Source organism: Aphelocoma coerulescens, chromosome 2 (assembly GCF_041296385.1).
Source record: "Aphelocoma coerulescens isolate FSJ_1873_10779 chromosome 2, UR_Acoe_1.0, whole genome shotgun sequence".
Taxonomy (NCBI): domain Eukaryota; kingdom Metazoa; phylum Chordata; class Aves; order Passeriformes; family Corvidae; genus Aphelocoma; species Aphelocoma coerulescens.
In genome coordinates this window covers 146,473,096-146,485,545 of record NC_091015.1, presented here as the reverse complement: position 1 = coordinate 146,485,545, position 12,450 = coordinate 146,473,096, and the positions used below count along the sequence as shown (strand labels likewise).

General features: G+C 35.6%; 1 protein-coding gene across 3 annotated transcripts in view; it reads right to left on the bottom strand.

The window, feature by feature from the left end:
- SPAG1 (sperm associated antigen 1) overlaps positions 1 to 12,450 on the bottom strand; it is a 38,324-nt gene that overhangs the window by 24,080 nt on the left and 1,794 nt on the right. For 2 of the 3 annotated variants that reach the window (XM_069005239.1, XM_069005237.1), the window contains exons 3-9: positions 11,966 to 12,125; positions 11,517 to 11,642; positions 6,862 to 6,929; positions 4,952 to 5,070; positions 4,364 to 4,469; positions 1,999 to 2,129; positions 1,279 to 1,385 (exon numbers count right to left, since the gene is read on the bottom strand). In XM_069005239.1, coding sequence (XP_068861340.1) covers positions 1,279 to 1,385; positions 1,999 to 2,129; positions 4,364 to 4,469; positions 4,952 to 5,070; positions 6,862 to 6,929; positions 11,517 to 11,642; positions 11,966 to 12,125 — 817 coding nt within the window. The remainder of the gene's footprint in view (positions 1 to 1,278; positions 1,386 to 1,998; positions 2,130 to 4,363; positions 4,470 to 4,951; positions 5,071 to 6,861; positions 6,930 to 11,516; positions 11,643 to 11,965; positions 12,126 to 12,450) is intronic. The other variant, XM_069005240.1, reaches the window with a different exon arrangement.

Sequence of the window (12,450 nt, the reverse complement as noted above, 5' to 3'; positions counted from 1 at the left end):
AAAGCAATTAATGGAACAGTCTACTCAAAATGAGTGACTATCTATGTCTGGTATTTTAAGAAGTCTCAGCACAGCCTATTTGATACATCTTTTCACAAAGACTGTTGTGGGGTTTGCCATCACAGACTGACAAGCTATTTAGTGATTCAGTCTTATAAACAGAAAAAAAAAAAAAAAAGGCCAAAATCTCTTTTAGAACTCAAATCTAGAGACATGTAATTCCTTGGCTGATGTGAAACTCAGAAGCTATTCTGGACAGGAATTTAGCTCCAGGAACACCCTAAAAGGGATAAATGCTGTATACGGTGAATTTGACACAGGAGACTTGTACCACTTTCACTGATTCAAGCAATAGCAGTGATCAAATAACTCCATGGGAAGAAGCAGCAATGAGCAAACTGCTAGCAGCTTACAATATGCCACCAACAAGAGCTGGACAGATTTCAGAGGGTGAGACATCATCCAGACAGCATCCAGAAGCCATATGTAAAAAAACTGGGAGGGTAGTAGTATGATGGACTCATAATTAACAAAAAGAGCAATTTACTATCAAAACTGCCCAGTACTGAAGATTCTCAGGACATGCAGAGTCCAAATGCAAGGACTGTTCTAACCTGCAAAACACCCCTAAGATACCAATGAAAGGACATAAACCAGTCCTCTCCTAAACAGCTGAAGTAGTACAAGGACTGCGTCCTGACCTATATTTTCAAAGAAAGCATCTGGCTTTCTTTGATCCAAAATTGGTTATGAAGGGTCCAGATTTATCAGAAGGCATGGAAGGTTTTTCATTCTACCCTGGAGATGAGAAATTAGGATTTATAACACCATGCTGACAAGAGGACAGAAACCAGCTCCTCACCTTCTGGGTTAACTTTACCACTACAACAAAAAAAGCTTGGCATCTCTGTTGATTTTCTTTTCATTATGTATTCAAACTTAAAAGCACCTGCCTTAATGGATCTTTTCAAGAGAAATTTCCATATATCTTTAATCAGCTGACACTAATACTGTAAGCATGTTCAGCAGAAAATGTTTTAGGCACCTAAATTACATTAATAGAGAAGACACTTCCTCACAGTCTCCTGAACAGAAGATCTGGCCACATTCAAGTAACTTACTTCCACCACATGTGATCTTGGGAAACTGGTCAATGGCACAGCAGATCGAGTGCGTCCTCAAAACTCATAGTTAAATCAAACAACATAAACTGTACTCAGTTTTTGCTACAACTGCATACAATCTCTTTCTAGCCATATTCAAGTCACTGATCTTTACCTTAGCTATAGAGTTTTCTGGTTCAACAGACAACACTTTATTCAGATCCTCTATAGCTGTCTGGTAATTCTGCAGATGACTGTGTACAGTGGCACGGCGCATTAAAGCTACAAAAGAACGAAGTGTATTATTTATGTATTTAAAGTATAAAATGAATAAAAGTACACTATTTTCTCTAGACATATTAAGTGTAGTTATGAAGTTTTGAAAATTCTGCACTTACTTCTGTATTAGTAATAACTGTTCCCTTGATAATTTTTAATGATGCAATTTCACATGATGTCTTTTGAGGCAGCAGTCATTGATTGTGAAGCACCTTTACAGTTTTTAAATTTTCCCCCCTCCACCCATGCAAATACAGTTAGTTACATTCAGAAAGGAATAAATCAGCAACTTTGACTGCTTTCACATCACTTTTAAATTAATTTATAATTTGTTGTGGGTAATATGGAAACACTGCACTGCACATATACAAGAGGGCCTGTAGTTATCATATGAAAAACATGCTACCACATAAGAATTCCCATTACAGATCAATAGGATGAACTGCATAAAACTTCACTAACCCTCAAAGAACCATTAAAATTGCTTTGGGGAGCTACGCTGTTTCCTTATTTGTACTTAGACCTAAAGCTCAGTTAAGTCAACTAACAACATGTACCATTTTATTTGCTAGAGATAAAATAATACATTGATGAGCAATTTTATTTTCTACTTTACCTTTTATGTTGCCAGGTTCCATATCTAGTACCATCTCACAATCCTGCAAAGCACTGTGCCAGTCCTGCAGTTTGATTTCTGCTTGAGCTTTGTTATTATACACAGCTGCAGTTGGTATTACTGATATACTCCTAAACAAAGGGAATATTGACCATATTAGACTCATAGTCAGAAAACTTGAATCTAGAAACACTTCACTACTGGAAGCTGATAAAAGTACTATAACAATATTAATACTGGTATTCTAACCCCAGTAGTGGTTAGAGACTCCCTCCTGTGAGACCACAGGTAACCATCCACCAACTAGATTTACTGTCTTCAGAGGTCTGTTGCTTGCCAGGGCTCAGACCTGAGATGTTGCAGAGAAGATGCTGTGGCTCATCTGTCACTTAGACTACTATCTCTTCCTGCCATCCACATAGACTCCAACAAATGAAACCTTTGAGAGTATGAAGAGCAACTACACAACTCTGGGGGTTATGATGAAGAGCATGGGAGGTGGGAACACATGGGATTCTCCTTGATCTTGCTGGTAAAATGGAAAGACTCAGGTAGCAGTGGATGAACTGTCCAGGTCAATGTCTGGCTGCAGGGCTGGTATTGTAGGTAGGGCTTTAGCTTCTGTTGCAACATGATCCTCTCTGAGGAATAAGGACAGCTAGGATGCACACAACAAAATGGTGTAAGGGAATTTTTGCCAACAACATCGCTAATGTTGCAAGGACTCTAAACTGTGTTCACTGGGAAGAGTAGCAATGGAAGTGCCAGGGAGACAGCACACTGCAATATACTCACACTTTCCATGTGAGAAAAACATGATTGAGAACAATCTCAAATGCTTGTCCACAAATGAGCAACACATGGGAAACAGAAAAAGAATAAAAGGTCTCTGCAGCTATGATCCCAGTGGGAAAACAGATATGGTGGGATCATCTGCGCATGCTCTTTAGAAAGGCTAGGAGGGTGAGGAAGAAGTAAAGATACATTCTAGTCTAAGCAGTGATTGAATGTGTGAGGTTTGTTTTGGAACAAGCAAGAGACTGACAAGCCAGTCAAGAGAGCCAATGGGCAAGAATAAGAGGTCAGACTCTATGTTTTCCATTTTAGCCATATACAGATAACCCCGTCATATTATTAACAATTCACTCCAAAATATTTTACTTAAATAGTCGTAACTCTAAGAAAACAGATTTCAGACTAGAAAAGTGACCAGTTAGAACAGCATGCTGTCAATATCATACATTTCAGAAGGCATACAATGCCCCATGGGGGTCAAAAATAGAAAAACTCTCCATTAGAAAGGATCCTGCCTATCACTAGTAATTAGTAGCTTATTTATGTTCCAAAAGCAGACATTTTGACTTATTTTTATATTATGTATTTGTATTTTATTTATTGTATATGAAATACAGCTATATACTGTTTTTATGTTTGTGTAAAAAACACCAAACAAGAAAGATCTTAAGGCTGCAAGTCAAGAACAAAAAAAAACCCATCACACATGAAATGCCTCAGTTAAGCAGCTTGTGCTCTATGAATATCATTAGAAGCGCGCGCACACACACACACATACACACATATCTATCTATCTATCTATCTATCTATCTATCTATCTATCTATCTATCTATCTATCTATCTATCTCAGCAATCTCCAGGTAAATTTTCATAACCCTGCCTCTTTCAGTGACAATATGAATGATTCTTCCTAAACATAAATCTGTTAAATATTTATTTTATTGCTGCTCCACACTACTTCTATTCATTGTTTTCTCCATACTTGTCTGCACTGACCACAAATGCTTTTAACATTCTCATACTTTTTTCCAAGGTTATCCCCCTATATCATAGCCCATGAATTATCTTCACATTTCATCTCACAGTAGTGTCATAGCATTACCTTCCATTTACACCGGTAATTAATACCCCAAGATTCCCATAGATGCTAAATTTCTAAATGACAACTTTGACACTTCTGATTTCTGGGGTTTTTTAAGTCCTTACCATTTCAAAGCACAGAGTTAAATTACATTTGTAATTTATTTAGTTTCTTAACACTCTACTTATCCTTTTATTTTTGTAAACATGCCCTTGAATCTCTATGGTTTGAAAAATCTGAAGAAGTTTGTGACACCTGCAGATTGTATTCCATCACTATCTAGCCCCTTCTCTTCCCAATAAATAAAAATTAGTATCAGGATGCATCAGTGCTTTAAATATTCTTCTGTCAAATCCTTTTGTCCTCATGAAAATAATCTAATTTTCACTAGTTGCTTCAATAAGAAGTTGCTTCAATTACATTGGTCTAAAAACAACATTCACAAGTAAGAGTCATTAAAATAAAAGAACACAATAGCATTTACTCACCGAGTGTAATATGTCACTGCTTCCATATAATCACCAATGGCAAAGGCTTCATTGCCCTTTTCTTTTTCACGAGTAGCAATAAAAATTTTCTCTCTCTTTGTCAGTCCTAGCAAAAAATATTTCTACACAACAAGAACTAACAACTTGCACAGATGTAATCAAAACACTCAGATGAAATACTTTTAATCTCATAGTCTGCATTTTTTAAAAAAGCACGTGGTTTACTAAAAGACAAATTTGAATTTCTTTTTCTGTAATAAAATACTAAATTCTTCTGACAGGTACTCTGATACAATTCAGAGTGCAAGAAAAAAGCAGTTGACTAACCTCTACCATTCATTGATAATACCAGATATATGCTTTACTTCTTTACCTAGTGCTCTCAACTAAACACAACATAAACATTCTTACTGTTTATTAAGCAAGACTAGATTTTTTTCAAACATGGCTTCAAGCTCACTTGATGATCTAACAACTTTTAGCATCTTTACGGGCTGAAAAATAAAGGCACTTTAACTCTGATACACGTATTGATACTCTACAACACAGTATTACAACTAAAGAAAAATTATGTTTCTAAGATATTACCAGTTGTGTCAATTCTATTTTCAATTACAGGTGGACTTGGCCTACTGAAGAATCTTGCTTTTGAGTTACTTTCTTCATAGTCTTCATCAATTTTAGAACATTCCTTTTCCACATCAAACCTTTAATTAATAAAATGACAAATTCAATAGTGCTTCATAGCAAGACTCCTCAGCTGATAGGAAGGCATACCATATTTCCATTATAAACCCAAGGAAAAGAGATACAGGCTGTGTTCACTTATCTGTGACTAACAAAAATCTCTGCCTCACCTCCTCAAAAAAAAGACATCTCCCCCCAAAACAGACAATGGTAAAATTTAAGAAACAGTATCATCAGGCTCAATCCTAGCCCTATCAAACATCTCTATCAGCCTTTGCCAAAATAACTAAGAAACAGCTTCAAAGCAGTTTGTACAGTAAACCTGAGATAAGTAGTCTCAGGCACTTCCAAAGCTACTCTGAAGCAGCTTCTGAAAACAGTATTTAGGAATGTATAGCAAAGAAATATTGCTGCCCTAGTACTGTAAAACAAATATAAAAATAATAAATTCCTACACTAGAAATATTATTCTTACTGCTTTTCTGTGTAGGGCAGAATGAAAAATAGCCTTTCCTTTCACAATAATCTTGACAATATGAATAATTTATTTTGGAAATCAAGATAGTATTTTGAAAATTTATCCAATTCAAAACCTTTTCACATAAGGCTAATTGTTCTCCATTTTGAATCTGATCTTTTGCTAGCTTACTTTTACCTAATTATTATAAATTAACCACATTTCAAATAAATATTTTAAAAATAAGAACCCAAACATTTTGTTCAGAAATTGCCTAAACAATTATTTGAAAGTTTTGAAGTTATCCTCAAAACATTTTAAAAACATGATATGCTTTAAATTGGAAAATGTCTTTCAAACAACTCTGTTTCAGTATACTCATAATCCAAAATAAATATACTCTATGGAAAATTCACAAACTGTATTATTATCAGCATGCTAAAGCACTTAAAGATTGTGTACATAAAAGTGTAAAGAATAAATTGTTGCAGAAATTATTTTTATAACCTATTTTCTTCGTTCACATTTGAGCAGGAAGACAACAATTTGTGAAAGATACGTGCATGAAAATAACTGATATGCAAAACTTATGCAGAACAGGGCTTTTATAGGGGCTTTGGGGTATAGTTTCATTACCCAAACCCCACAATATCTAGATTTAGCTCCCCATCTACTGCACTAGAAACTTTTGCCTCACTCTGATTCTACAGCATCATATTCCAAATTTCAGGAACTACAGAAAAGCTTCTACCATGTAGAACACAAGTGTGTGCTTTTCAACAATATGGGCATCAACCTGTCATGTAACTTGGGAGGGTAATATGCCACCATTACATGATGCAGAGCATCTTTGTAACAGAGCTCCATCCATTCTAAAAATAGTTACTGGCTAAACCTCTGTTATGTGTAATTGCATCTGAGTAAACTGATGCACCTGCCTGAAGCTCATTCTTTGAGGTTAGTGAGGTTCAGTGCAGGAGTAAGTATTAATCAGTTTTGTTTTCAATTTAGAACCATGGCTTTAGATATAGAGAAGTCCAAATTTATAAGTCTATGTTAAATAACCCAAGAACTGCTTTCAAAAATCTCATCAATTAAGTAATCAATTTTTATTTATTTTTCTGCTTACTATATTTCACACAGCTTGTACAAAAGCATAGACTAATTTGTTCTCAGCTGTTAGCAACACGTGTTATTCACATTTTAACAGAATATTTATTAAGAAAAACCAAAGTTTCCTGAGTGTTACACTTGCCTGAAATTTTGCATTTCTGCAAAATGCATCAACTGTGTTCCCTAGTTAAGCAAATAAGTAAGATTTATTAAAAACTGAAATATAAGGGATTTAACATACTTGTCCCATTCACTGTAATCCCGTGGTATGTTTTTCTTGCTTCTTTGTTTGTTTTTCAATTTTTTGTTCTAAAAGAGAAACAAACAGCCAGCCTGTAAAACAATTTGTTGCAGTGGAATTCACAGTGGATTTTTTTGTTTCTGCAGTACATATTTTCCTAGTAACCAACACTATTTGTGACTAATCTCAGCTCAGTCTTGAAAATGTAATTCATCTTGGTTCAAAGAAAATCTTGATGCATTTCACATATCATTGTAATTTGAGGACCTCTTCAGTCTCACACGTTTTGTCCGGTGTCCGGTTATACATCACAGTGGCACTGAGTAAAACCTTCTAATTAGTATCTTGGGATGCCATCTTCCCAACCATCCCTTCAATACAGGAAGGGAGAACTCAGTCTTGGGGAAACCCAGCCTTGTGATGAGATCTTTGACACTGAGATTGAATCAGTAACCCGGTTTTAGCCTTCCCTTTCCCAAGAGAATTCAATGCACAGATTTTGGTAGTCCCTGGAACACTCACAACAAATTTGCAAATAAATGACTTCGAAGTAGTGTCTAGACTTCTTTTGACCATTTATCACTTCACTGAAGCCAATTCTAAGATTATTTACATTCATTCTCGATTTTAGACAAGATCCATCATTGAGGTTTGCCTTACCTAAAATTTATCTTGAGGACCTTCCTGCAACAACCAGTTCTGACAATCAGATTCGACTGCCTTGTATCTCAACCCATCTCCTATGCTAATGGAGTCTATTTCCATAGCTGTCACCTTTGGCATCTCTTCTACCTCTGTCATGAGACTATACTACTTCTATGTCCCTCCCTGCTTGTTGACTTCAAAATACTTAATAGCAAGGTGTGGTTCCAAACAGGTATTTCACAGTGGAACAGCCAGTTCAAAATATTCCTATCTACCCTATCCTGGCCATTCATTCCTCCTCTTACCTTGCAATCCAGCATTCACTGAGTTAGACCAATGTAATTCTTTGTAGAGTTGCAGATTTAAAATTTTCTGGGTTTAAACAAACAATCTGATAGAGATCATATCTGTACCAGTTCCATTCAGCATGTGATAAACTGGACCAAAGAAATGACCAGAAGCTCTGTAAACTCGCTTTACCAGTGGTGACAGACACTGTAACAAGGACATACTTCTGCAGCTGAATGTAAACACCTCAATTTACATAATGCAAATGTGACCCTTCCTGTAAACACTTCTGACTATCTATAATGTTAGGTTACACGAACTTTTGTAGCATATAACTCCAGAATTAATGTTATGTCTTTCAGGAAGCTAGACAAAATGACAAATATGTTTAGTGATCAGCACATGTTTAGAGGAGGGAGCTCCTAAATATGCCTTCCTGAAACATGAGTTATCATTATATATCCATCCAGGTTTATATTATAAATGTACTAATTTAATAAATATCAAGTAGTTTTTCCCAAACCAGAAGTCCTTAACTTAAATAAGCAAAAATATTGAAACTCTCAGAAGAAAGTCTCATAAGGTACTTATACTAATGCAACTCCAACTTAGGGAGAGAACTATACCATGTACATTTAAGGAATAAGGCAGAAACACGGACTCAAAAGTCCACAATTTTAAAAACTCCACTTCTCATATTTTTGAAATAATTGTAAACAAGTTGTGGTTCCAACAGAGTCAGGAATTTCTCGATCAGTAGTATTTCAGAGCATCTCATCCAAGAGGCTTTGATGAAAAACGTACGCTTGCATGCTGCGGAACCTGAAAACCAAAAATCTCTGTGCTTGTCATGTTTCCTGCCATAATTCATAAAGCACGAATCTCACTGGGTTGGAAGTCCAATGAACACTTTCTGGACCAAAGATGAACACACAAATTGGCTTCAGTACAGGTGACACAACTTGGCCTCGGTTCTCCTGTGGGCCCCGTGTGCTGGCCTAAGACACTACTATTCTATGTCAGCTAACCAGTGTTCATTTCCAGTTCAGAATACCCAAAACAACATGAAGGCTATTAGATCCTATCACAGTGGATTTTAGAACATAAAACTTGGAATGCATTTTGCATGCCCTGGGCTGTAGCATGAGGAGGTATTTGAGGACAGAAATCTTCCTGGAATAGTATTAGGAAACCATGTTTGGTCAAGGCACCTAAGCTGCAATCACACTCTTTTGAATATAAATGTCTTTAAACACATGCTTTAATTCTCTCCTGGACAAAATGAGGCAGCAAAATTAATAGTTATGCAGTGTGGACAGTTAAGACTGTTCTGGGCAGTATGACAGAAAAACAAGGGTGTAAGACAAACTTCCACATTATGTTATAGAGGGAGATATTGCATAAACTTAACTCTTTTTCAGTCCATTTTTGGAAAATCCCCTGCATGGATCCACACCGTTTAAGAGAAAACACTATACAGAGTTATAAACTATCAGTAGTGAATTGAAACTATACCTACATAAGGTATCAGCAAGAAAATCTGACTGCAGACAAAACAAGATGCTTCCATTACCAAACTTGTACCCATTAGTGCAATCCACTGGTTTAGGGTCAATGATTTCCAGAATTGGATTCATTGAAAATGCTGAACTTTTTATGCATCAGATCAGATGAACAGTCTTGAACCAAATAACAACATAAAATTGTGGAAGGCTTTGTGCATTTCATTCTAGCAGAGAGGATAAATTTATCACGATGACTTTAAACTTGATCCCACTTATAAATTATATTATGCCAGTCTGAAAAATAATTATAGTCCTAACTGATTAGCCAAACGTGTTTAAAAATTGTAGGATGACACATAGCTTTATCAGAAAAAAAGAAAAAAAAGAAAAGCTGATTAGGTATATTATTCATTTTTTTTGAGATTTCATGTTACAGGTATAAATTTAGTGTATGCTATAAAAACAGCTTCTTTTTATTCAGTAGGGATTTAGTAGTGATTTAATTGTACTGCTGCATAAAATGTTTCAGGCTTGCCTTCTCTCTTCCAGAACAGGTTACAATTCCTTCGGAGGCCATTTGCTTAGACAAAGGGAATGGAAATCACATACCACAGGTAAAGCATAAAGCTCTATCTAGGTTTCCTGGGTAATAATGCTAACACCTAAACCTTGTATGGAGAAAAAAGCTGAAGAACAAAAGAACAAAATTTGACCTGAAGACTGATGCATGGTTTAAAGGAGGAGGAAAAAAAAGTTAATAAATTTTTGTCTTTGAATGAAGAACACATCCTCTATAGTAACATGGTGCATCCTAGATTTCAAGACTCTCTCCATCACTTTATGCTTACATTCTAAACTGGATTTACTGAGTTCAAATGGTAGTATACCATTTTCTGTTCTAGTAGTAATACAGGACATGAATCAAAGATAAAGCTAGAGTGGCACACTCCCTCTCAGTGAAATAGGATAGTCAATAGAAACATACATCGCAAAATATGAAAGAGTACACATTAATTTAAAAAAAAACAAACACAAATTAAACCAAACAAAAGCACACTTTATTCTCAACCCTAACCACTTAGAAAACACTCACTGGAATCCCCAGCCTCTTTGTCTACCATGTAACAGAGACTGCCTAGCTATCCCAAATGTCTTGGTCCAACATCTATGTACCAAGCTGACAGTAAGAAGTAGTTTCTGACAACACAGGAACACAAATCAGGCATTTACTAATACATATTTATTCAAGAAAAACAGCAATTACTAAGAAATATCATCACCTGTAAGGATTCCTTTGTAATATTTCTGACTCACAAACCTCCAAAAATAACAATGCTTAATGAATTTCTTATAGCAGTGTCCCAGAATTTCAGAGAAAATTTTGAGAATCAGACTGAAGCGATCCATGACAATTCAAAAAAATCCCATCCATGCCTACTTGTCTACCAATCCCTTCAGTAGCACTGTATTTAGCATTAGCAAGAAAAGCTGGCCAGAAAAAACTGATTTCAGGTAGATAAATAAATGAAAAAAACCCGACCCCAAACCATAAAGAAAATCCAAACATAAGGAAACTAGAACCTAGGAAAAAATGTAAATATTTGTTCTGTAGTTATGAAGATTTGTTAAGTCTGCTTAAGGGCTAAATTAGGAAATATGCTCTATGACTGCAGTGGGAATACCAACGCAAGGTATAAAATAAGTGGAATCAAAGGCTACATATACATTGGCATTACCCAATACAGAAATGGCTACAGAGTAAAACAGTTGCTACACAGAGTCTAACTTCCATGTATGTGTTCCAGGGTGTTTATTTTGGACTAGCTCCTGACTGGCCCCATGGAACAAAAGCCTACTGGCAGCTGGAGAAAATCTCCTGGAATAATTTCATCCAGAAGGAGTCTAGTTCACATGCTTAAACAGTACTTTGAAATATGAATCTAAGAACATATTAAGGGTGTTTAAGGAGATCTACTTTGGCAGTGAATTCTTGATCAGAATTAAAATATTATTACAATACACATGCCAGTACTATGAAAGCATTTTTGTTTAAGAATTGGTCTCTTGAAAGGGAACCTAAAGGTTTTTATTTTCTGGTTAACAAAATAAATCTAGTTAAGAAAGGCAAAATGGTAAGAAGCTCATACACATAAAATCCCCCAGTTTTACAAAAACCTGCAATTAACACTTAAAATCAACACAAAAAACTGGAGATACCTGATTAGTGGGAAGGCAGCTGCTGGAACAACGAATGGGAGGCAAGTTATCTTGTTTTTCATTTGGTGCGTCTGTTCTCAGGAGCTGTGATTTCTTATCATCTTCATTCATTTCTGTCAGCCAGCTCTGAAAATAAATAAATATTTTTACCTTAAGGCAGTACAGAAATTATCCTTAAAAAGTACTGCTCTTAATGGGGAAAAGCAATTAAGACAAAAAGCAATAGTGCTGTTTTGAATAAAAAGTGATCTACAAAAAAAAAAATCTGTAGAGCTAAAATGAGCAGTTTAGGTTCAGTGACATTAAGAAAGAAAATAATTTTTAAAACTCAACATAATCCTTTGATCATTTCCTCTTTTAATCAAATAATTACATTCGATTTAGGCACAAGAAGAAGATTGATACATCACCATGATTATATTATGACCATTATAAATTAGACACTGTACCATCAGTTCACTATTAATTGCTTCCCATTCTTCAGCCGTGAAATCAGAAGCTGTGGCTGGAGGCTTATCTTTTCTCAGAACTCTGCTCCTTGGATCTAAATGCTCAATACGCTTTTCACAAACCAATGTAAGTTCAGGGTAACATCCCTCTTCACCAGACCTTTAAAATGCACAGATACAAACGTTAATGAAAAAGACCTAAACTGCACCACATCCTCAATATTTCCCTCCATGTGTAGCCACTACAGTGACTACACAGTCACACTGTTTTCTTGTTAAAACCCAATTTTACTATCATCTAACAACATTTTTATTAGAAAATTCCAGTTACCCTTCAAACTTTTTCCAATTTTTTCCACATACACAGTTCAAAATTATCACCACAGTGCTCATAAAAAAGAAGCTTGTGTCATTTACAGCAGAAGTAAAACAGGTGTGGCATCTGAAATTACCAGTCAGGCAACATCGATTATGAGAGAACCAAA